This window comes from Pseudoliparis swirei, chromosome 6 (genome assembly GCF_029220125.1).
Source record: "Pseudoliparis swirei isolate HS2019 ecotype Mariana Trench chromosome 6, NWPU_hadal_v1, whole genome shotgun sequence".
Taxonomy (NCBI): Eukaryota; Metazoa; Chordata; class Actinopteri; order Perciformes; family Liparidae; genus Pseudoliparis; species Pseudoliparis swirei.
In genome coordinates this window covers 10,150,493-10,177,689 of record NC_079393.1, presented here as the reverse complement: position 1 = coordinate 10,177,689, position 27,197 = coordinate 10,150,493, and the positions used below count along the sequence as shown (strand labels likewise).

At 43.9% G+C, this 27,197-nt stretch overlaps 1 protein-coding gene across 3 annotated transcripts in view; it reads left to right on the top strand.

The window, feature by feature from the left end:
* The window catches only part of reln (reelin), a 92,461-nt gene that overhangs the window by 7,966 nt on the left and 57,298 nt on the right, over positions 1–27,197 (top strand). For all 3 annotated transcript variants that reach the window (XM_056416793.1, XM_056416792.1, XM_056416794.1), the window contains exon 2: positions 11,715–11,822. In XM_056416793.1, coding sequence (XP_056272768.1) covers positions 11,715–11,822 — 108 coding nt within the window. The remainder of the gene's footprint in view (positions 1–11,714; positions 11,823–27,197) is intronic.

Sequence of the window (27,197 nt, the reverse complement as noted above, 5' to 3'; positions counted from 1 at the left end):
CATTGAGAGAGCTTTAATCCCTGCTTGGGGGGGCAGTGTGTCGTCTGTGCTGGTAGCATTCAGAGGGCCTTGTAGCGCTCCAATGGACCCAGTACAGAGGAGGCAGCATGGTGCAACTTGCCGGGTGCTGGGCACACGGCGCGTGGCTCGGGCGGATTAGCCCCAGCTCTACCCCCCATTCAGCTCCAGCCTCCTTCAAACAACCAGGCCCAGCCTGCCCACAGAGACACGGCAGGCTGGCAGAGGCAGATTACACATCTGCACACATGCACAAGCTCGCACATATTGCTGCCTAAAGTGACAGCGTGGGTGAGGGGGTTAGTGTTAACAGGGCCCCTGGAAATACCTCATTCCCCTAATGCTCTGTAGTGAAATCCCACATATCAAACCTCGAGCCCCGACATGTCTCCGTGACACCAGTAAGCTCTGAACGTCCACCGAGATCCTCCCAGTGAAATAAAGATTAGTACATCTTTCTTTCTTTTGAGGCTTTATCAGAAATATATTTGAAAGGCGAGCTTATTGTTACCTTTCACATTTCATCAATAACATTTAAAAAAAGTCTGTTTCCAAGTCGTACCCAGAGGAGCAGCATGTCTTACACCTCAGTGGACCAGGTGTTTGATTGCATGTCACGGAGTGATCGGCAACTGGAATTCAGAAAAAGACGAAGTGAGACTTCACCGTTGTGCCTCACTATACTCAAGAGAGTCTGTCTGCGTGCATCCAGCTTAAAGGACATCGGCTCTCTCTTTTTGAACTTGACTTCCATGGGGACAGAGAATATAAAAGGAGACCAGCTGTTAAAAACACATCAGCATGTTCCTAGCTCTCAGCTAGAACAGCACAATGACTCAACACAGTTCTGTTATGTGCACATATCACTCTGTCTCGACAGCAGACGAGACAGAGTGATAGTCAGGGAGTGATCCTTGTTACCGAGAGGATGCAGAGGTCTGAGGTAGAGGTTAAGACAGAAAAGAGGAAGGGATGAGAGATGGGTGAACGAGGGAGCGTGACAGTGTTAATTACAGCAATGAGTGCATTCTTACCAAGCTGAGCTGGTGTGATTAAGACTGGATGTCAAGGGAAATGCTCCCCATTGATCCACTGCCAGTGAATACCATCAAGTTTTTCATTACTGCAACCAGCTTGTTAATTAGAAATCAATCTTTCCCCTCTGCTCTAGAAAGCCTCCCCTCCACACCACTGTGTCACTTTCCTTCCACCCAAACATTCATACCCAAAAGCTATGGAGGCATGTCAGACTTTGACTAATGTCAGTACTTTTTCACTTAGTTGGCCATAATCTGTAATTTTCACGCCAAGAAAGAGCAGGGAGCGGAGAGCAAAATAGTGAGGCACAATATCCTGCCTTCCTTTCCAACTCCCAGGATGTCTTTCAGTCCTTTTAAAGAATTTGCCAAAGTCTAAATTGCTTGAAGATTGAGGACTGAAATCTATTTGGTGAATAACAATTATCACGTTTTCTTTCAACTACATCTGTGTGCAATTGTGTATTTTTGAGGATCAATAACAGACCTGTAGATCTTCTCTGTGGAAAACTAAATGGGACCAAATGGCTCTTTAAAGGCTTAGGGTTATCTTACATTAGTTTAATAGCTTTGAAAGTTAATTTATTGACAATTTATGATGATGTAATGCATTACGTTGTACCTGATTTTTATTTTACATACAGTATATAATGGGTCACTTTATAGTATATAGTCCCCTAACTATGCAGATACACAGAGGTGTTGTAAAGTTAAAGACATTCTGGACGAACGGAGTGAGGATGTAAAGTAAACTCCTGTGTAAAGTTACTATTCCATTATTCATCTTAGAGCTTTTATATCTGTCTGTGCTCCTAGTGCATACTGTACATGCATGGGTGTACAGTAGTAGGCGCTAATAGGCCGAGCAGCTCTGTGGTTTTTCAAAAGGGAGATCCGTCCAGATGTTCCTGGGCGGGAGGCGTCCCAAACCAGACTCCAATGTTCCTGTCACAGGCACAGGTTCACGGGCTTATTTGCAGACTGATTTTGTGTTTTGATAAGCCATGCACATTGCATGTAAGATAAACTAACTTTCTTTTTTTTGGATCATTAACAATAATTGCTAACATAAAATGAGCACCATGTCTTTTACTTTTCACGAGGCTGAAACCGTTCAAAAGTTCAGATTGATACTGTGATAAAAACTGCAGTTTGAAGTGTCAGCCCATGAGGCCGGCTACGGGCGGGTGCACCTGGTGCTAACTTACTCACTTATTCTCTTTCATCTCGTAAACCTTAGTGAGCCTGGAATATGCAATGTTTGAAATAAAGAGGTGGACATTTATCAAAAAACAGTTTTATAAAATATATATTGAAAGTAAAGTATGAAAATAAATTATTCACTTTTTAATATTTGATCTTTGTTGGAAATCATTCAATAGAAGCACTATATGCGATTTAAAGAAACATGGCATTAGTAAAGTTTGGTGCCCCTTGGGAAGTGATTAAAGACTTAAAGACTGGTGTGCTTTTGACATCTAATGGAATTCATTAAATTATGGAGATTGAGATACTAAATAAAAACGCAAAGAAATCAAACTTTCTTGCGTCCCTCCTTCCTAGGATCAATCACATTATCGAGGTATCAGCATACACACTGGATACTCTCATAAATACTGCAGTACATGAGGTTTCCAAAACATCGGTTATTTTGTATTCTTTAAATTCATTGTGCTGGAGACCTCCAACAATCAGGACAGGGCTGGCTTTGGTTAATACGATCCCCTCTCTATTTGCCATGTTTTAGTTCAAAATGATGTCGGCATTGTGTGGTTGTTCAAAAGATATGACTTCTGTGGCCGGGCAGTGTCACTTTTGTTGACATGATCCTCTGTCCCTCGGTGTTTGTGGCCTTCTCAAGGTCTTGTCCAAAGTCTCAAGGCCCTGCTTTGACAGATGCTTTCCGGTCAGGGCTCGCTCAGTTGTGAATCCGTTTGGAGTGGGAGGTGGGGGACAGACCAGCTGTGAGAAGGGGGTGAAGGTCACTTAGGCTAAGTAGCCCGGTGTCCCTGAGAGGGACATAGCAGCCATTGAGGTTATGTGGGCTGTCATTGACAACGTGGCCCTCATTACCTCCTTCCTGTTTCCTATCAGAACAGCTCCGAATGGAGCAGGTGAGACGGAAAGAGATTTATGCAACACTGTCGGTCCATGTCCAATGTCTGAGTTGTGTGTGTTCGTACTTTTGCAGCTGGCCTTCTGGTTGGCTCAGGGTGATTGTCTCTGTGTGTGTATTTCGGTGCAAGTGCATGTGATGTTGACATGTCTCTTTACACATGTGATTGGATGTGTCGAGTGTCAATGAGCTTGCCATAGATATAATACAACATCAACAATAATGTATATATATTAGGGCTGTCAATCGATTAAAAAAAATTAACTAATTAATCGCACATTTTGAAATTGCGATTAATTAATCGCGATTAATCGCGATTAATCGCGCTTAAAAGTGTTTTCCTTCTTTTTAAAGACAAAACTTCACACAGAGCTGTGTTTTCAAAGAGGCTCCTACATATACAGTGCCAGCGAGGTATTTAATATCGTGGATGATAAATTGTTTCTTGTGAAACATCAGATTAGTAAAAAAAAAGAAGTATATTGAGACCCCATTGGTCCTGTCATCTTTAACATTGACCACAGCAGAACCAGTGGCCTTGGTAACTGACTGACATTCACATATGTCACGTTAACCCTCTGGAGGCTGGGGGCATTTTATACATTTTACAAAATAAATTAAATTCACCGTTTAAAGTATTTTGCATGTGACACACCCCCACGTGTTATACATCAAACATTCCAGAACAATCTCAGCTCTGAAATGAGGCTCATTGTCCTCGCGCCGTGTCCTCTGGTTCTCTGACTGACAGGCTGCTAAATGAGCCTAACCTGTGAGGTGGGAGGTCCTTTGTGATTTACTGAGTGTTCATTGGTTGTTTTTTTAATGTTGACAGACAAACGGATTGACAAATCACGGTGAAGGTTTCGTGTGACGAGTTCTTTCCGCGCCGCGTCACCCGACACGTCGCCCCTTCGTTCCTCTGTGTATCAGAGGGGGAGACGGGAGGAAGGAGGAGCAGGAGGAAACCTGACTGATTCATCCACGAGTTAAACTGATTTATGCTCCTTATTTTCGCGGAGAAATAATTGCTTTAAAAACGGAAACAGTGTCAAACCGTACTGCCACGGTAAAAAAAAAAAAATTTGCGTTAATTGCGTTAAAATATTTTAGCGCGTTAACGCGGCCGAATTAATCGCATAGATTAACGCGTTAACGCTGACAGCCCTAATATATATATTATATTGTCAATGTGTGTGTGTGTGTGTGTGTTGTGCATCTCTGCCCTGTGTGTAAGGTATTGTGGTTTGGGTCTTACCCCAGTTTTTGAGGCTGACTAGGCTTCCTATGTTTTCCTACATTCCTTTGACTTTGCTTCGGCAGGCGAAGCGGCTTTCCTCCGTAACCTGCGTTTATAATAAACTTGTTTGTATTCTCATGTTGAACATCTTGGCTATTCATTGTGTGTTAGCGGGTTCAGTATGGCTCGGACAAGTAAAGGAAGATGCCTTGCTTGTCAGGACTGGATGGCTGAACACATGGTGTTGATCATAAGGACAGCTCACTCTCCAGTCCTGGCACGCGACAGAGGGAACGAATCATGGTGTTCCTGAACCTTATGACAATGTAACCCTTTACAGCAACCACCAATTATGCATCTTAATCTGAATGGTATTCCCTCTATGCTGACTGCTCTGTTAACCTAATGCTTGACAAGATGTCTTAAATGAGTAATTATGCAGGATGCTGTTGCTTGCTGCTGTGGGCCTCGGCTCTTTTCTTATCTAGTTGTCTTACATGTACATTATGTATCCTTACCCTTTCTCCTCTCATTCTATCAAGATTGATGAAGATAAGGCTCATATAACATAACTGTAGATTATCAAAGGCTATTTGGAGTGCCAGAGCAGAGATCAGTGCTATGATGGTCTCTGCATGCTGTTTGAGGCCTCTGTACAATGAACCAATGAATAATGTTAAAAGCCCAGAGAGATGATTTGCTATCAAAGCCACTCACAGGTAAAGAGAATAGCCTTTGAGATGTCCCAACGGGATGGGCTTCTTCTGAACATGCAGTGTTCAGTTAGAAACTATGAAGAAATGTTCTGTCGTAACTGATTTGGCCTTGTCGATTAGTTTATGTGCCTTCATAATGGGGTGGCACCTTCCTTGTAAATCAAATTTCGACCTTTTGGCACATCACTAAGACCGTGTACAGAATAATCAAACTGTTAGATTACTTGCCAATATAAATGCGAATGGTGCTATAACCAGAAACCATAATGAAAGGAAAGAACATTCAAGCAAAGCATAAGAACTAAAATACTTTGGAGACTTCGGAAGTAGAGAATAACTTACACACCTGTGTTTGTGCTCAAGCATGTGACACGCACGCTCACATGAATGTAAACAGACACACGCATACATCGCAAGGCATGAGAGCGGCACAATGAAGTGTGATTCTGAAGCAGAGTACGTGTGAGGAACAGGATGTTTGTGACAGAACTGCCTCTTCACTCCTGTTTTTCCTCACTGCTGTTGCAGGGGTGAAGCCAAGTTAGGCAGGCAGTAAGGCTTCGACCCCCCTCGTGGGTAAACGGAGGAGAACCTCATCAAATTGGACCAAGAACAAGAATAGGCTGCGCATTAAAATCTCTGGCAGTGATCATGAAAGGACCTGTAAACTGGTCCCAGGAGATGAATTACTTTCATTCAAAATATGTTAGAGACGTTGCAGTTAAGCAGACCTGTAGAAGCTCAGTTGCTGATAGGTTGTCTGTGATCTGGTGTTTCACAGCGGCAGATGGCAGTGCCAGCAGGCCAGGATGGTGCCAGAAGGTTACGCAATGGAATGATGCCTCTAAGACCTGACTAGAACACCACATGACACATATATGTGTAGAAACACACTTCCCACACAATCTTCTGAAACTGTAGAGAGACAGTCATACTTGCAGTTGCTCTGCATCTTCCTGTACTTTAAAGGGCCTTTCCCTTCTCTATCGGAGGACATAGTGGTCTTTCCTTCAAGGTGTCATGCTCAGGTGGCTGATGGTTTGAACCAGTTCAGGCAGCTCAGAGTGAAGCGACACCCTGAGACTGGCATGGCCACGGAAACAGATGGAACTATAGCTTCCCCATGGTCTGGTCTCCATTTCCTGGTCCTCTCTGGGGGCACGTGTGTGTCTGCCAGTGGGATATGGGTCAGATGGTCGGCTGTCTTAATCCACATTGTTGCCAGGAAAACCTCCATCCATTCGGAAACAAAAAGGGTGTCCTCATATATTAACTTGATTTAAAAAAAGGGGTAATACTTTCTGTGTCTCTTTTAAAGTGTCTTGCATTTCAAATAAATAATTTGACTCACTATGGCTTGTTCTTCTGTATACTGTAATCATGCAACAGTGCACATTATGCTTTTTTTGGGTCTGTGAGTGCTTAAGTGAGTGCTACCAAATGCAATCCTGTCAGAACCTCTTTGTGTTTAGTAGCCGTGTCTTTTCAGTCTTGGGGAGCTTCCAAATGTTTTCTGAGATTTTTTTTCGTAAAGTAAAGGTTATGAATGTGGGTGTGGTGAAGACTTGTGGGTGTGTTTGTACACAAAGAGTAGAAAGGATCCGTTCAGGCCATGCAAGTTGTCTCGGCTGCGGTATGAATCAGGTCTTCTCTCATAGTTCCCAGACTTCCTGTCCAGCTCCAGCCGAGTCCCTCGCCATGCTGTTTTCTAAGAATGAGCTCATGCTGCTAAGCATTGCGAACCACATTGCCGACCATGCTTTGCCGTACGTGAAGCGAGACATTACCAATGCTTTTAGGATACCACTGGGCCTAATATGAGTGCTGACCGTCTGTTTTTCCCTGTTTAATAAACCTGCTTTCTGTACGAGGAATTGGCCAAAACCATCTATCATTCGTGGCTGCTCCCTCACATGCGTACTCTGAAAAAAAACAACCGAGGGGAAAAAACAGATCCTCTGCGTACCTCAGGTGCATTAATGTCTACAGGCAACGGCATACCTCTTTGGGACAAGTGTAACACTGTACTCTCGTACCTGATGACATTTTAAACATCTATTCCCTAACTTCTGATGGTACCTTGTCTCACGTTGTGATGCTTTTGCAGCATTCAGGGTGAGGTGATGATCCACTCTGGTAATAGCAGGAATCCTGATTGCCAGTTGGTAAGAAGTTTGGAAATACTGGCTGAAATATTAATCAAGCAAATAAAAAGAGATTGGGGGACAAAAAAGTAGCATCCCGTTTTTCTCAGGAATAAACCATATGAAGGAAAAACCATATTAATTTGCCGGCCGGCAATTTTTTGTGATCTCATTTTTGCTCAATAGATTGTCACGGAAGATTAATTTCCCATCACTGATTATTCGTCAGTGTGTATATTCAGTCTGCTGAAGCTCTAAAGGACTTGTCAGCAAAGAGTGTGTATTTTGTGTGCTTGTGTGGTGGGATGGTACTTTGTGCCTTAACATCACTCCTGGTGGATCTAGAGAGGTGAAGGAAGCCCAAGGCCCATCAATAGTTGAGTAGGAGCACGGTTGTGTGTGTCTGTAATGAGGCGTACCACATCGCATCATCAATATTACATGTTGGCTGAGGGCCAAGGGAGGTGTTCTGCGGTGTGTTCAAGTAGAAAGCATGAGTGTGCGTGTGGGTGTGAGTGCCATGCATTCAGTGTAATGAATGATAGGTGAACTTACAACTACTGAAACTGGACTTGTCCAGGAGCATGTCGATGTCGAGATAGATAGATAGATAGATAGATAGATATATACTTTATTAATCCCCAAGGGGAAATTTGTCGAGTCAGTAGCAGCAACACACAAGAATAAAAAACCAAAACACAAAATATAAGAAGGGTTAGGGTGATCTGGCAAGAGGTGAACTGTTGTAGAGCCTCATAGCCGTCGGCAGGAATGTTCTCCTGTATCTCCTTGTGGCAGCGGAGCGGGATGAGGCGTCTGGAGAAAGTACTCCTCTGTCCCTGTAGGAGGTGGTGGAGAGGGTGGTCCGGGTTGTCCAATATGGACACCAGTTTCTTCAACGTCCTCCTCTCCACCACCTGTTCCAGGTGCTCCAGCTGGCAGCCGATGATGGAGCCAGCCTTCCTAACCAGTTTGTTAAGACGGCTGGTGTCACCGGCTCCGATGCTGCTCCCCCAGCAGACAATGGCAAAGTGCAGCACACTGGCCACAACCGACTGGTAGAATAACTCCAGCATCTTGCTGCACACGTGAAGTTTAAGTGGGAGGCAGGGATCCAGAGCACCGAAGTGTACCTGTAGGTCAGCCAGGATGCACCTTACTGCTAGTGCTCTGGATCCTCAACATATAAACAGCTGCAAACTACACATTTTGCTCGGAAACCACCCAAACCCCTGCCCCAATACTAACCTGGCAATGAAAATAGACAGAGTTAATATACTTACAGTATACAATTAAAGTTGTGTGCATTAGTGCATGCATTCGATTCATAAACCGAAGAGTCTGCATTGTATCCAAAACACCTATTTTAGAGACACATACAGTTTTTTCAGCAAAAGCCTCCTGTTTTGAAGAGGCCTTTATTTATGTCCTTCTCTAAAGGATCTTGTTTGCTTGTATCTATTTATCTATTGCCGTCTTGAAAGTCTTACGGTTGAAAAAGCCTAAAATTCCGTCCAGATGTTTGGATGACCTGTGCCTAACAGCTGGTGTGTTGTTTACACATGAACACGTTACAAACACATGCTCACACACACCTGCTAATGTGTTGATGAGAGCGTTGGTAATAAGGTTCAGCCCCCTTCCCTCCTTGTGGCTTCTCATCCCCTCAGCCATGTACTCAGAAATGAAGTATGGCCAAGAATTTTAAAGGCTACCATCAAAGGCCGCCAGCCTCCTCTCTTAGATCTGTCTGTCTGTGCGTGTGTGTGTGTGTGTGTGTGCGTGCGTATGTGTGTGTAGAGTACCCTCACAGGTGATTGGATCTGATCTTATCTGATCCGATCTCATCTAATTGGCTCATCTGTCTGTTGCGTTCCGAAAGCAGGGGAGAGAGGGATGTTAGAGGCCTGTCTAAATAATTTAGAGCTTGCATTAGTATTGATCAGGTAGCGCTGCTCTCCAGGGGGCCACTCCACTACTACTCGGCTCTCCTTCCCAGTTCTTGTTTTTTTCGATTTTAACCTTGTGCCCGTAGCTTTGCCTCCCTTCCCCAACTCCCACATTCCCCAACTCCCGCAACAAAAAGAGTGCAGGCACACTGCTGCGAGGGAGCAGAACATGTACGAGTAGGGAGTAGATGGGGTGGGGAGGGGATGCAGGCGAGAGCATTTTTAGCATGATTCCTCAAATGGGAGTGAGGCGGAGGGAAAGAGGCTGGGAGAGAGGTGTAAGCGGTGAATAAAGAGAGAAATAGCATAATAGAAGAAAACATATATATGTTGTGTGTGTGCGTGTAGCTCATAGGCCAGTGTCTGCGGAGGTTAATGGAGTGTGTGTAACCTTGCAGGTCAGTGGAAATGCAGAAATGAGTGTATTGTGTTTCTGGAAGCTGGTGAGGCCTGGTCCAACTTAGTACATTACATCCAGTCCATTACTCCATTACTACTGCATCTTGCCATGGCCTTGGATCAATACAACAGCATGTAAACACTGATAACCTGGGTCACCACACTCTGGAAATGGATTTGTTGAATAGATAATGTATTCAGGAAAGCAAAAATAGCATAAAGAATGAGCACATGTATGCTCCGCGTGAGCCTGATAATTGCTTGTTTGAATGGAAAGACATTTTCTCTGCCTTCTGTTGGTGTTGCAGTTGTTAGAGGTGCACTGAGGAACATGGATTGAATATGATAATATATCGGTTGCCAAGCAAAATATCTCTTTCTCACAATACAGCTTCTTGCACACGCTGCTCATGCTGGAACAATATTGCAGTGCGCAAAGCACGAGGAATACAGATAGATTACTTGTTGCTCAGCTAGAGCCATTCATACAAAAGAGAATTTATATTATTAAGCTCCTGTTTACCATGTTTTATTTTGCCCGGATCATATGGCTTAAGCTGGCATTTGAAAGATTTTCAGACAAAGCAGCCTTAACAAATATGTAATCTACTGTTGTAGAGCAACAACAAGCATATTAAATACAGCATTAGAGCCGTATAGCTGAATTTCTGGTTACAAACCGCATCAGTAGAAGGGGACATGTCTGGATATAATAACGAGAGTTGTGGGATGAATTATTGAGGCTTTGATATGGAGGAGAAACGGGAGGGAAGAGATGGGCTGAACTGTGCTCTTCTGACAAGGTGTAGCACATCCAATATACACACACACACACACACACACACGCGCTGGGCGCCTTGTGTGAGGATGTGTTAATGGAGTCACCGAGACGGACAGGCAGGAAGACCGGACCACACAGGAGTGTGCTCTTCCCAGACTCCCACACTGAAACACACCAAGCCCAGAAGCCCTAAAACCAAACCGACATGTTGCAATTCTTACGGAAAGCCGCGGGTGTCTCCTCCATTTCCCATTCACTTTGTCCCCCAAAAGCCTGGGGGGGGGGGGGTCCAGGGTCAGGAAATAACAATGCCTTTATCTTTCCCCACTGGTAAGGATTGTTTTCCTCAGTGTAAGTGTGTATTTTTATGAGAGTGTGTTTTCCTTTGAGCCTCAGACGGTTCCCCAGTTCTCTGATCTGGCTGGCTGGAAGGAGTCCAGTGGCTGAGCTCTTTTCCTCCAGCGATGTGTCTGGCTCTGGTCCCGTCACTCAGAGCCTTTGTTTACCAGGTAGATCAATAGGAAACTTGCCGCGGGATCCACTGAGCTGTAGGTCTGTGCAGCCGGATAATAGACCTCTGGCAGTTCTCTACTCTGCTGCTGTTTGTGGTGAACCTGTGATTCATGGAGACTCAGCAAGGCCATCGAGGTTACAGCCAATTAGCTCGCCAGTCTCTTCTAATGTGGTTGTCAATGTGAAAGAGCTTTGATTAAAGCACAGTGATTTGTTCAGGATGAGCTCGATTACATTCTTGAGCTGTTAACCGTTAGACCAACAGTGAGGTTTTCCGATTGTTTTTGGTTCAATTACCCAAAAATGACTTAAACCTCACTTCAGCCGGCAACTGTGTGTGCGCACTTGTGTGTTTTTGTGTGTGTGTGTGGCATTGTTGCTTCAACATCTCCTCTGCTCCTGCAGGGCGTTTGGTCTCATGGGCCTCCCGCTAAATGGTCGCTTTACATTTGCATTAGTTAAAACCTGAGCTCTGTGCTCATTAGCAGCAGGATGTGAGGGAGCTGGAGTGTGTCTTCACTTCCAGTCCTCCTGTCCACACGAATGTTCATCACACCAACTAATTATCTGTATAGCTTGCAAACGAAGTGTGAACGTAGTACTTAGTACTTGCGATTTCTGACACCGTATCAGCAATAAATTACAGTTTATCTCACTGTCCTCTTGTGAGTTATCAATAAGGGGTCACTAAAAAATGTGAGGATCATGTATTGTATCATAATTTCCATGTGTAAAACAATTGCTTTAGGATGAGCTTGACAGTGAATGTGTTAAATGTCTTCCTTTTTTCTGTCTCGTCAGTGACCGTCTCTACCAGTGTATCTTTTGATGGTCTGCTGGTGACGGGCCTCTACACCTCCACTCCAGTCCAGTCGGCTCCCATTCCTGCTCCAGCGGCCTTTGGCTTTGGTAAGTCCTCATAAGAAATCCCTTTTCAGAGTTGTTTCCCCACCCAGGCTCTTTGTGCCAACACAAGTGACAGATTCCTCATTAAATGCTGAGCTTTACATTTTAGCACAAACAACACACACTTTGATAATGTTAATAGTATCTTAGTGCTGGGACTATGTCGAAGAGCGACCCAGCTCAGTTCTCCACATCCGTTCCCAGAATGAGCAAAAGACCACTTCCCCTCTCCTGTTGTGACAGGCTGAGATGAATGAGCAGTGGGGATGATGTGACCAGGGTTTCAGCCAGATGCGTTTTCATTGATGCTTGAGTGAAGAAAAACGGAAAACTGAATATGAGATGGGGAAAGGAAAGAATATTTACAAATCAGCAAAAGTATGTGAGCCCTCGGAGAGACAAAACCAGACCTCAAATAATAAAGGAGAGAATATTCGTGATCATCAGGTCAGCTGGTCAGATGTTCAGCTGCAGAAAAGTTGCAATGCATTTAGATTATTTGCTGTATCATTTCAATAGTAGGAATTTAAAAAAACAATTAGGGAATTGGAAACTATTTAGTGCTATTGTTAGAGTTTATTTATATTGTATTTGCATCATCTGGACACATAGCTGTGTGTTATCTCACAAGTTAAATTTGTTCCGTAAACTGTTTTGACAAGTACAGTACAATGCATATTTTTAGACTGATGGAGCATGTGTGGATGGAGTCCCTGCGTGCAGGGGCGGGGGTTCTCTCGGGTGATGGCTCAACCATAAAGAAGTCCTTTGAAAGCAGGGCTATTGGCCCAGAACCGCTGCCCAGCGGGCTCCCTTATCCTGACAAAGTCCACTGTTCCTGAGACGCTGACTTCACTCCGGCCAGAGCCGCTCCTCTCTCTTGACAGCCCGGCTTATTGGGCAGGCTTCCAAGCAAGGATTGCATCACCTTTACTTTCTCATTAATTGTAGAAGTGTTCTACTGTGAGCTGCTGCTGCACGTTATGTTTTTAAAAGAGTCTGCGAAGCCTCCCGTCACGGTATGTGTGATCTGCTGAGCAGCCATGGCGTCCAGGTTTCACAGCACCAGTCCCTCAGTTGAAGAGCTCTCTGCACTGCGCCGCTCTGATGCCGCTGCATCCTCTCTCAGAGTGCTTCACAGACTCAGGGTTGTCACGAAGGCAACGCAGTGGGGTGGTTCATTAGTCGGACTGCTTTCTCAATTACAGTTGTACTTTTCCTTTACTTTATTTCTCTGCACAATTATAAGGTAGATGGTATTTCCTTGAGATACCCGACGCATCCTGGCTGGTTCTGCAGACTATAGTTCATGGCAGTGTGTCACATCTGTGGAGATAAGGATCTCTGGCCTTGGGAGGGCGGAACAATGATGCTCGCACAGAGATAGAGAGGGTGTGAGAGTTAAAGAGCTTCATTCATGAGCTCATGGAAACTTAGTTATGATGTGCATAAGAGAGCCAAAGAGAAAGGATTTGAAGATAATGCAGTGGAACAACAATGGAATGAGACACTGATTGATGTCCATTGGTGTTGTGACACATATAAAAAGATCTGTAAGGACAAGAGGGTCATGAAACTCCATAAGGGAGTTTTACAAGCCCAGTGTTTAGTGTGGAGGGCCTTAATAGGGTGTGGCTCTAATCCCCACAATGGAGGCATGTAAGGGACATATACACACACAGAGAATTCAATAAAGAGATACCCATCCACTCTAACTCAATAGCGCATACACACTCTCCAGCTGGATACAGGGCTGGAGCAGCGCCTGGCTGGGGTAACATGTGGATGACAGACGTGTCAGTGCAGAAACCAACATGAACTCCAGCAGAGGAGTTCAGCTCACTGCACTGCCGCCACAGGATCTCACACACGCGGAGAAGACTAGATTACTGATGAAGGCCGTTGAGATTTGAAATCAGACTTAAGTTTGTAGATCTTTAATTTCTGCTGGGTTGATGTCAGAAGTGAGAAAGACAATGACTGAAATATATAGAACATAAGTGTTTTGACAGAGAAACAAGGAAACGATTAACAGGTAAAGACAGGGCTCTGACGAGACAGAGGTTAGTGTTTGCACATTCTCTGTGGGGATGCCGAGCGGCTGGTGTGGTCAGAGCTCTTGCAGACTGGAGAACTGGCCCTCCAAAGAGACAATTCCCCTTCAGTGTCACCGTTCATTGCCTTTTACGGGAAACCAGTGCACACTGCATGCACACGTGCTCTATCACTGTTCCTCCTCTTTCTTTGTCTTTTTTAGTTTTCTGTCTTTGGTCTGTCACATGCACTAATGTAGATACCTTCACATGTACACACACACACACACACACACACACACACACACACACACACACACACACACACACACACACACACACACACACACACACACACACACACACACACACACACACACACACAGACACTACGGCATGGAGACAGTGAAGTGAGCATTTTATTGGTTTCCACTTCCTCTGAATAACAATGCACTTCACACTACATTAGTAATAAAAATGTGAAGCTTTGAGGGAAATCTGTTTTACTTCGTCGCCAGGACACCCACTCATTGTCGAATCAACCAAAGTGTAGTGGAGCAATTGGCGTGGCGATCAGTGTAGACTGAGGACGCCCATATTCTTGGCTTCTGGGCTGAGTTGTGGCTCCGGTTGCCTAAGGTTCATTCCTCCACTGCCTAAAGGCAGGGGATCCCCCACTAGCCGCCGGGTGGCGAACCACAAACCTTTATGACGCTGTAATTACTTTGCTATGGCTAGTGCAAAATCAGACAAACTCAGACAAACTGGAGCTAAAAACAATGTTATGTTTGGGAGCCAGGCCCACTTGAGACACGGGGCACAGGAGTGTTGAGTGTGCTTTCTATAAATATGACCTTAAGGGGCCCGATGAACCAGTCTGTCTGAGGCACAGCCACAACACTGATTCTGTTTGTTTCATTATATCGTCAAACTAATTGCCAACCAGAGTCCTTTGCAACACGTTTTAAACTGAAGTGTGTGTGTGTGTTTGTGTGTGTGTAACATGCGCGAGGGGATGTATAAACACATTGCCAGAATAAGAACATGATTCTAGCTGCTTGACAATTCCTACTTCTGCTTCGTGTGTTTCCCTCCTTTGACATTTATTCCATGCAGAACACTTTCTTTCCATTACATCCTCTGGCATTTCTGTCAGAAACACACACACATTTCAAACTTTTTTACAATGAATTTTGTAAATTGTCATCATCATTTTTATTTATTTGCAATAACAAAGTGATGTATTGGACTGCACACAGGCCCACTCCGCCCGGGCCTGTATGGACATAATTGTCACATGTGGTCTGATTTGTTTGGCTCTCTAAATGGCAAAGTGTTTCCCCATCACATCATTATCCATTCAAACACAAAGACAAGTGTTCATTCTTAACGTCTCCATATATTCTATAATTACAATGATGAGGAAAAGGCACTTGAAGGAAGGAGAGCGCTTTGAAAATAGAAATGGATGGGTGGAAATGCCAACATGGGGCTAACAACGTGTTTGAGATTAAGGGAATGAGTGTGAGTGGTGAGTGAGAGGAGAAAATTGGAGAAAGTGTGAATAAAAAATGGGCAAAGAGGGACCAATGAAAGGGAGACAGGATGTGAATGATATAAGGAGGGGGAAGGAGGGAGAGAAGATGAGAAGGTGGCGCTCCATCACTCCCTCTGACGGAGTGGCTGATTGGTGTTGCCGTGCCAATGCTGAGCTGCTGAGAAACTGGTCATTGATGGATGGCTCGTTTGCCGGGTGATGTTTATTTTGTCGTTAATTTGCATATTTGTATGTATTTGGGGACGGTTGGCTTCTGCGAGCCAGGACCGGTCCCCGTCTCAATATGATGGATCTGGCTGTCTGACAAAATGGACAGCTTAGTGACAAGGACATCCAGCCGACACTCTGTCCCCATGACGGATGGGCTCATGCTAACACACAGCACGATCAGAGATGAAATCCTGCTGCACCTTGACCTGTGGAGGAGGGGCCAGAGAGGGCGTCGCCAAAAGTGTAATCATACCATACACATATTTAACAGGACTCATGCAGAATTAGAAACATATGGAAATTCAAGACAGAATCGTGAACGCTCTTTCCTTCTCATCAGGCACTATTATGCATTCAAATCCGGCTGCACACTCATCCATCTCAAGGCTGAAGGTCGTCTGTCTGTGCCCTCCTGCCACTAAGCCAGATTGAATGTCATTCAGAATGTCAGACTATGAGAGATGGCAGCTCATCATGTCAGTATTTACAGAGACACACACTCACAGGTGTGATTCCGGCTGAATAAAGCCTTGTTTTGGAAGCAGTAGCAGTCCCGGGGGAGCACACGTGTGCTTCCGCATGCCTCTTCCATCAATGGCATGAGGAGAACAACTGAGATGGAGATAGCGTGTAGGGAGAGGTGGAGGATAAAGAGGAATGCTATAGAGAGGGTGGTGCTAGGAAGAGGGAAGGGGCGAGGGAAGGGGTTCCCATGGGGAGAGAAGCTGTCAGTCCCTAGGAGACTTCAAACGCACTGAAGCCCTGTGATCAACCTGCTCCGTGGCTCGTTGCTGACAGCTCCCTGACTCCGCCGCTTAGACTCCTTCACGCACAGACACACACACACACACACATACACGCACACACACGCTTGCTGATTTATCCACTCATACATACCCAAACACATTCAAATTCCATTGACATACACACAATTGCTGATTCTCACACGGAAGATGCACTTCTGGGACACGTTTGCTCTGACTTCCAACCTCGGCCCGCCCCAAAGTTTGCCTGTTGCAACTCTGTGAAGGGCACTGCACTGTCCCAAACTGTCCCGGATCTGTGAGGCAAGGTGGTGCTGGTGGTGATGATGTTGATAATGATGATGATGATGATGATGACTTATCTAAGCCATTACTCCTTCTCTGCTCACAGTTAGTGTTTGCCATACATCACAACTGTGCAGGTCTTGCGTCTCAGATGGGACGGTACAGTCGACCTGCCGGAGAAATGCTGCCGTGAATTCCTGGTTAACTAAATGCACACTAGCTCTCCTGGAAAACATCGTCCCTTCTTTGAACTCCCACGGCTTCACGAGGTGTGCTTACGTTTAGCTCAGTGGGGTAAGAGGGCCGTCCTGCAACCGCAGGGTTGTGGGTTCGATCGCTCTCCCCATTAGTTGCAAGTCGAAGTGTCCTTGAGCAAGGCACTGAACCCCAGTTGCTTCGGGCGCTTCACCGCAGCCCACTGCTCCTTAATAACTAAGGATGGGTTAAATGCAGAGAACTAATTTCCCCTTGGGGATAAATAAAAGTGTATATTCTTAAATATTCTATTCAGTATGTGTGTCTATGCTCATGCTTATGTGCATCTATTTGTGTCGGTGAGTGAAGGTGTGTGTGTGTGTGTGTGTGCGCGCGTGTGTGTGTGTGTTCGTATTAGCTTTTTGTGGGAGCATGCACATGCTGAGCATTTGAGTGCTTTTTCCTTTCTTTGCTGTATTTGTTGCATCCAGATGTATACTATGGTAAAAAAAAGGTCCAAGGTGACCAAGAGAGTGGAGATGGGGAAAGGCTGGAGCTGGACTGACTGATGGTGATTTCAAAGTGTTGTGTGAGATGTTAGCCACTTTTATTTATTTTATTTTATTTTGTATCCTGCAGAAGAGAGCAGCAGGCGTAGGCTGTGCCTCCCATGTGTGGTCTCTCTTGAGCACAGCAATGTTATTTTCTGCCATGCGGAGAGGTTGGTTACATGCCAGAGAGAATGAGAGGAGAGAGAAATATAGATAGCATAAAGACACGGAGAGCTTTGACTAAAAGACTGCTCCGTTTGACACATTTCTGTGAACACTATCGGGTTTGCATCATTTTAACAAAGAGGCGAGCCAACTTTGAAATGTGTCTTTGTTGTGTTGTGACATAAAACTCTGTATACTCTATACCTCCACATGCACCTTGCAAGTGTGTGGGCATCTGTGGGTTTGGTGTGCAAAGAAAGTGATTTTACAAAGCCTTCTCCACAAAGTGCATACGGAACCATCCAGGCTGCACTCTGAGGTCTATTCATTTTTAAAGTTCCCTTGCAGAGAGTATCAGAACAAGTGGAAGTGCTCTCTCTGCCTCTGTGAGATGAGAAAGCTTAGTGGTTCCACCGGTTTCTCTCGGATCTGGCCTTACACCCTCTAAAAGCCTCAGAGAAGAACAAGAATGCTCCACCGCGTCGACCATTTTCTGAGACATCACATACAAGTTATCAGATCCAATCTGACCCATATTTTGGCAGCAAAACTAGTTGGTGACCTTCTCATTGTTTCGCCTCCTGACGAGAGCCAGGCTGTTGCTGTGATTAGTTCACTGCCTCCCAGCACTCCTCTGTCAGACCAGGCTTAGCTCCAGCCTCCTCCATAAAAACATCTAAGCACACACACACACACACACATGCACTATGCTATGCTTCCCACTGGCTCTTCACCTGTCGCCCCAGGTCTCTATCTCTCATACGCAACATGTGTGTCAGGACAGAGCCTGCGAGACCCCGGCTTCACCAGTTTGTTTGTTTATGTGCTGCATTGACGGGTGGGGAGCAGGGACGTGGGTGCAAGAAATTAGCACAAGTCAAATCAGATTAATTAATCCCCGGCTCAAACTATTAGCCGAGGAGTCGTGTTGAATTAAAAATCAAATTAGCCCTGGCGCCTGCTGTTAAAGCTGTGGTGTGTGCCTGCCAAGCTACAATGACACACACCCACAGGAGCCAGACGCTCATGGGCTTCACTGATTGATGGACGTATGATGGATGGACGGACGGATCTGTGGATGGATAGAGTGATGGAAGAATAAATGGGTGCTGGAGGACTGGAGGTGTGGGGGAAGGGGAGTTTGGTGACTTTGCCACCCAGTGTGGTAAACATATCCTGGGGCACGGGGGCTGGCTGTCCGCTCCTGGGTGCAGCAGCTCCACAGTCCCTACACCACGAGCACTCACTCCAGTTAGGGCTCTCGGCAACATTTCACCCTGATGGTTTCCATAGCACACACGCATCTTGAGCCTTACTGAACCCAGTTTTACACGGGCCCATCAGCTTGACCGTTTTTTACAAAACTCCGGTCTCATTTTCGCAGTTGCGGCCGTTAGAACTCTCAGTAATCACAAAATACTGTGCTCACCAAATGAATCGTTGATTTCTAAGAATGTGGCAACACAGTCTAATAATCAAACATTTCCCCCGGTCAGTCAAGTAATGCATTGGTGGTGTATTTTTACCAATTAATTAATGAAGGTCAAAACAATAAAAACTAGAACGGGCACTATACCTTCGCATATCACAAGATTGGGCATTGAATTATGAACATTTTGGCATTAGTTGCACAACAATTGGATAACAATTTACCGCGCGATGGTAAAAAGAAGATTTTGACCTTTTCATGACCTTGACTTTTGACCCGATCGATCCCAAAATCTAATCAAATGGTCCTCGGATAATAACCAATCATCCCACCAAATTTTATGCGATTCGGTTTAATACTTTTTTAGTTATGCGAGTAACACGCATACAAATAAATAAATAAATACACGGCGATCAAAACATAACCTTCCGCATTTTCAATGCGAAGGTAACAATACATAATTCTTAACAAACTGGAATTTTCTTTTAGATGTCATAATGTATTGAGTGCATAAACATGCGTGTGTACATGCATTTGGGTATACTATCTGTGTGTTTGTGAGGATGTGAGTGTGCCTTTGAGATGGATGACAGAGCTGTGCAGAGACGTAGAAGTCTCATCTATCATACAGGGTGGGGCTCCAAAATACACAACCCTTGTTTTATACAGAGCAACATTCATTTAAATGATGACACATTAGTTCAGGGGGTATATTATGCTCCGGTAGTGCTCCTGTATTCCATTCATCATTTAAGCGTTGGTGACTTGTAGCTCTTGATCATTGAAGGGAAGCAGTACACCGCCTCAAGCAATGAACTACATGTATATTTTCTTCAAACTTTTTTTACAATTTTGTATTCAGTTATTGGTTTTGATAGATGCAATGATGTATAGGGCACATACTAGAAGAATAAGCAATACATACATTTGTGGAGTGTAATTCTTCACACATGACCATGTGTTGTTGTGTACAGTGCTGCTTCTCTTTCAGCTGGTTGTATCCATAGTGGCCGCTCTTACAATGAGCCGTGGCTTTGTGTGTTGTGTGGGTGTGTTTGTTTGTGTGGCCTTGCCTCCAGGAGTTTATGGATAATGGATGATGGATGCTGTGACATACAATGGAAGCCTAACTGAAAGAGCAGTTGTTTTGTGAATGGATGCATAGGGCCAAAAATGGGTCTTGTGCTGAGGGCCAGGGCATGAATACGGACGTTTTATCTGTACACAAATGGCTTCTTTCACAGAACATTCAATTAAATGTAGTGTGCACACATGGAAAAACATAATAATGTAAACATATACAATATGCACAGGAAGCCTCTCATATACACAGGTGTGCATGCTCACCTACACACACATACAGCTCAGCAGACCTCCAGGTGTCCTTTACTACCAGTTCAATTCTCCTTCATGCATATGGCAAACCTCTCCCACTCACATTTTCCCACAGAGTCTCCTACCCCATTTCCCCCTGGCCATAGGCATCTTTCACCACCCATATTAACACACAGCTTCCTCCTGGCAATGCTGCGCCAGACCCCTGCCATCACCCCAACGCTGCCAACCCGTCTCCATGGCAGCGTGATTGGCAGATGCTGCGATGGATGCTCGTTTGAGCCAATAGCAGATGAGAGTCAGGTTGTCATGCGCCGTGAGACCGTGCAGTGGCCCAGCTGACCAGCTGAGGATGGGGTTGAGAAGAGGCGGTGAATGCAACGCAACAGGCGCACACTAACGCACACACACATAGCATGGGATCATTCAGCAGCACAAAGCACTTGGGGTCCCGACTCAGGCTGTCAGTTCTGTTGTGATGTATCATTTATGTCGCTATTGTGCGGCCTTTTCTTGAAACATGTTGACGGAGGCATTCTTCTGGCTTTTGACAGATTCCCATACATTCACAGGCTTTTAATAACACATGTTAATGCTCCAATAGGTTGATGAATAATTACCTAATTAATTATGAGCCTTAAATGTGCCTGCTCTCCAAAATCTCGAGTGGTACACATTGGAGTTCTAAGTCTAATTTCTAAGTGGGAGAGTGAATCACTGCTAATAAGGCTATTGGCTATCTGAGTGTGCACGTAGTAAAGACACACACACACACACACACACACACACACACACACACACAACAGGCTTGGAGGACAACTATGTGCAACATAAGCATTGATCTGTGAGATGCACATTTTTGTGTTTAATCAAAAAGTATATAGTGTATATATATATGCTCATTTGCTTACAGCACATTACCCTTCTTCTGAGGGATTTATTTCATTAACGCTCCGAGCAAACTTCTGTGCATACACATGCATTTTAATATTCTGTTTGTGGTTTTTTATGTATATGTGTGTGCTGATGTGCAGGGTCATGAAAGTGCATGTGTGCTGGTTTATGTGCTTTAGCACTGAAGAGGGATTTATTGAACATGAATTCATTACTAACGATTGGACCAGTTTATTAGAACCATTTCAACAACAGAAAAAGCAACAAGCATCCAGAGTCCTTTTAATATAGAGGACTGAAGTGCATCTCCCTACTGCCGACGTTTCAATCAGAACTCTTGCAGGAACATTTTTTTTTAGCTGTCTTGAATGCATCTTAGAAACCATTTCCCGGAAATGAACACAGTCCAATCACAGACACACACAGACACACACACAGATCATTCAAACTAATAGTTTTCTGTCAGACATTGCTGAAGGACAATTGGGGAATGAGCGCCAAATCGAGTAGCTGTTTGGTACTGACCAGATGTCAAATGCTGAGTATAAACTGAATGATTCTCGTGAATGTGCATATCAATTTAAATGGTGCCTCCCGAATCCTCGCAACTCTGCCACCAAACCTAACTATCATGCTAATGCCCGTTAGACCGGCTCCTGCTGGTCCTACAGTGTGAAGCCGCTGCCAGGCTGAGCCACCGATTGCCCATCTGCTCCATCGGGGAGAATTCTCACTCCATCTATTTGACTTGTTTTGAGCTTGGCTATGGAAAAGCTCATTAGCTTTGCAAAGTGAGACATAAAGACAGCTAATAAAAAAAACTGTCTCCAAACAGAGAGATGTTAAAGAGGACACCGACTGATGTGAATTGAAGTGTTTACATATTTAAAAGAAGAAAAACCAGACTGAGGGGGAAAATGTGGCGACGTCTTTCGAGACATGGGTGGGTGGACTTAATATGAATACATAAGTGGAGACAACTTCCCACTTCCTTTTTATGGGGTGTTTAAAAAGATTCACTACAATTACCAGCAGAGATTGATGTCAGGGTGACAGCACCACCGACAACCAACACATGACCCTTAAAATCCTGACACACCCATTTCCTGTGTGTCTCTGTATCTGAGTGAGGTTGTGTGTGGGTTTATATTTATGAAACACGCTCTGCCCAGTCACACCGTGGGAGTTAGCAGGTCATCTTCCGTTGCCATTAATCACTGCCGACAGCTCATAAGTGCCCAATCTGCATGTGAAAGACCCGCATGTGTTTGTATGTGTGAGCGCGAGGATGTATTTGCATGTGTGCATTCGACTGGAAGTGTGGTTGCAACAGTCCTCTCAAGATGACCCCCCCCCCCCCTCCATGTGGCAGCTTATTGAATCAGAAGTGGCCTCTGCGGATTCTTCTCCAACATGCGGCATGGTGACATTTTTACTGCAGCTATGACTTCTGCCATTGTCAGCTCATTAGGTGCGTCCTGCAGGCGGCTGATTGTTTGCTAACGAGTCCCAGTCTGGAGAACAAACCACCATCAAAGCATTCAAATGTGCCCACTAAAATGAAATGTTTGCTCGCATTTTGTGGAATAAGGTCAAATGGCAAAATGTAGCAAGTTGTTCCTATCAATCGACTCATTACTGTGTTTTTAAAGGAGCCACATCAAGTACTGAGATTCGATTACTGGGAATTTGGGGGGGGGGGGGGGGGGAGTGTAAAAGGAGATGAACAAAGCACAGAATATATTGACAGAAAAGAAAACAAGCATTTAAATCAAAGAGGAAATCAGTCAGAGGTCAGAGAATGAATAAACAGTGTTTTAAAGTTGCGGTGACAGGGAGGGCTTTGTTATTCCTATTAATGACGAAACAGCATGCCTCTTTCATTTCTCTGCTCATCTCCCTGGACAGAACCAGGAATGTTAGAGTTAGAGTTTGTTCTGCCCAGGTTCACTACAGCTTGTTGCTTCACTGGAACATTTGGGATTTGGATCTCGTTGAATAATAGTGATACTCTCTCTCTCTCTCTCCCCCCACACCCGGACATGAAAGGGAATAGTTTCGTTATTTGCATTTTTACGCCTGAGTGTATTTTTCAAGTGGGAATAGAAATTATGTGAGCGATGTCGATTCCCAGCGCTGCTGTGTCCTGGAGTGCATCAGTCTGCCTTTTCATCTTCACCCTAGTCTAACTGCTCTCTGCTTCTCTTTAGCCATATCCTCAGTTCCTCCCTCGCTCTACCTCTCTCACTGTCTGCTGCTCTTTTCTTTAGTTTCCTAATTTTCTCAATGTTATGCATGTGGTATTTTTTTCAAACATTGAGTTCTGTGTTTGGCTTCCCTTCTTCCAGTAGTTGTTATTTTTCTAGTCAAGTTACAGTAGCTTGAGGTGAATTAATTATGGTTGTATTACAAGTGTGTTTCATCACTGTAAGTGCCCTTCCCACTTTTTTCTTTTCCTCAATGACAGACAGGGCTGAATTCCTTTTAAAATGAGTTTAACCGGCCAAAGCCCATTTACTGTGTCCTCGCTATTCCCTCTGCTCATTCTCCTGCTCCACTCCATCCCCACGCTCTGTTTCTGTTTGTCTTTGCAGCTTTCCAGATAGTGTTTCCATTGTCACGAGAACGAAGCTTGTATTATGCACATCTGCAGGGATTCTCAGATTGTGCAACGGCAATGTGGTGAGAAAGATTCACGGGGCTTCTCCTTCTCTTCCTCTGCCACAAAATTGGACATTTAGAGCCAAATCTGTTGTCTTGAGAGCCGTGGTTGTAAATAGGTGGCTCATAACAGCAAGGAAATTGTTTTGGAAATGGCACTCTTTTGTGTCAGAGGGGCTGATAAAAGAGAACAAAGTACGGGTATGTCAATGCATGCTAGCCTGAGTGCTATGTACGAACAGCACAGAAGCAATTTGTGCCTCCCTGTATGTCGGCGGGAAAGACTGCTGCTGAGGAGACGGCACTCTAAAAAGCCCAACTTCAAATTTGTTGTCCTAACACATTTTTTAAAGTTGAGTCAACAAATGCCTTTGAAAAAAGTTGAACTAACTCAAAATGTCAATTTCATTAATAAAGAGTGGAATCCACTTAAAATGTTAAGTTGAGAAAACTTAATATAGTGATTTGGGCATCTGCTGAGGTAACTAAGGCCACTGCGCATGTATGTCAGTAAACACACACACATATATATATATACAAATACATATATATATATGTAAATACATATATATACTACTTTAATCTTATATTTTAAATAATAAAATAGAAAAATATTTTCTTTAGCCCCTGTTTAAAATACATTGGTTTTTGATACCATTGTTTGTTTATTATATTTAGATATGGATTAGATTTGGAAGGATATTGTCCATTGTTTAATGGCAGATTTGCTCCAGTTCAGGTTTTTGTCACTTATTGAATTAAAGGGAGCCTGTACCGTGAGAGCAAATGTTTCCCTGTATTTTGCTCAATTTATTTATTTAATTTAACAGACTATGAAGATTGAAATACAATAATACTAATGTGTAGGAGGTGACTCTTGTATGAAAGTGCTATATTTTAGTTTTTAAAATCTGCATAAAAATGTCTTTTGACTTTTAAATTGTATTGTTACAGAATGGGAAGGAAAAAAATGAAAATTTAAAAGAGGCGGTGTTAAGGCTCGGCTGCAGAGTGGGTGGAGCGGGGGTGTGGTTCAGGGAACGGTGTCTGATTGTCATCAGCTGGACTGATTGGTAATCAGATTGGTAATCAGTCCAGCTGATGATGATCTGTGTTGTTTATCTGAGTCTGTCTCCATAAAGGAGCTGGACAGACAGGAGATGAGAGGAGCGTGGAGAGCAGAGACGCAGAATATCCCTCTTGCTACTTGTTGCTTATTGGTGCTTTAGGGGGGGGCTACACACGTGTCACAACCATGTTCCAAAGCTTGTTTCAAGGCCTTGATTTTGGATTCACAAAACATATTTTTTTTCTTTTTTTTTCTTTATGCAGCCATTTTGATTTTTAAGGATGTTGACCCTCTGCTGTCTATGTTCAAGTGTTGACACCTGGAATTCATATAGTTATGCAAACAAATGTTTAGTTATTGTTAATACACTTTTTGTGTTTGAAGAAGTTTGTTTTCTTTAACTGTTGACTTTTCCAAAGAAAACGGTGTACATTTTTAATTAATTTAAATGAAGGCAACGTTGCAAAGAATGTTGAGTGTACTCAAATAATGGGCTGTGAAATTTAGTAACAAAACATTTAAAGTTAAAAGTAAGTTCTCTCAACAAAACATTTCTCAACAAAAAATGTTAAGTGCTGTTGATGTATGTTTTTAATCTACAAGAACACACAATTTAAAGTTTCTCCAATTAAATAATTTAAGTGTTCTGAACTTAAGTACATGAGTAGATGTAACTATCAAATGCAATATTTTAAGTAGTGTTAACTTAAATACATAAGTACGTCTGAATAGTAATGTTACGTTTGACAAACTTAAGATATAACTTTGAGTGAACTTCTTATCATAAGTTGACACAACACATTAGCCCTTAGTTGAGTGAACTCAAAAAGGCTTTGCAGCTGGTTGCCTCACTTTTTTAAGTTGACTCAACTTTTTTTTTTTTAGAGTGTGTGTGTTTCCCTGTGTGAGTGTGTCTGTGTTTGCTGAAGAGTAAATCGTGGTCATGACGCAGAGAGGTTGTAGCCGAGAGAACAGCATTACTATTAGTGGGTGACTCCATCTCGGTCCGTAGCGATGTACAAGGCTGCTGTGCTCGACAGCTCGTAAATCTGACACCAAGGCTCGCACGCTGCGTGCTCTCCAGCAGAACGATACAATACATTTTTGTCACGGGAAACCTTTTAAATCATGTGGCTTTGATGATTATCCAGTTTGAACTCTAGTTAAAGAGTTTGATGTGTCTCCCCATGATGAGGACAAGAAAACCGTTGCAAAGCCCGCCGGGTAAACATGTAAATCCTCAATTTAAGAACAAGTTTTTTTTTTGTCGTTTTTTTGGCCGACAGCAATGATAACTTGGTTTGTTTGTCCCGTTGTGCACACAACACACATCAACATGCATTTCATGCAACGGTAGAAACGAGCGAGCACACACACACACACACACACACACACACACACACACACGTGCACACACAAACAGCTGGCAGAGTTAAGGAGAAACATTTATGGTGCCGTCGACATTGTGTGTACTTAGGATGCAATCTGTGCAGTCAAATTCATTACTGTCACAAATGGGCGGAATTATTCATCTTTAATTAATTAGTTTTGAACCACACACGCGCACACACACTCTTTACATATTGATGTGCACATTGATTCAGGGGATATTAAAGCTCCAATGCTATTAATCACAGTTGATTAGTTTTTCAGTGAGCTGAGTTATGATTGAGGAGAGAAGAGGAAAGTATTGTGTTTTGCAGGTTATGTCGAGCAGAGGCCGCCACCAGAGCCCAGCGGCTCAGAGCACGTCTTCATGCACAGATGGGACATCACACACATTTTAACACTTTTTTAAATGTGTTTGCACTGTGAGCACTGGACCACACTAGTTTGGAGTTAGTGTTTGAATATGATTACAAATGCTCAGATTGCCGTCTGCGAGATGCATACTTGTTTGTGCAAATGAATGGATAAGTTGTGTTGGCATTTGTGAGAGTCACAGCTCAGTGTGGACGCCTCCTCGCCAACACCACACTGCTGTTAGCTGCAGGAAAGGGTTTCACGGTTCTGTATGTCTGCGCTGGGATTGATGAGTCTGGCGGCGTCCTGCCCTTGCCCTCTGCGATATGAAGAGAAGATTATGTGACATGATGTCATTCCATCGGTGCAATCATAGCCGGACACAAAACGCCATTAATAAGAGCACCGCTATGTAGTGTCGGCTCACAGGGAGGGAGAAAAGAAGGAGAGGGTCAAACATAACTAATGAAAGGAGAACAGGAGAGA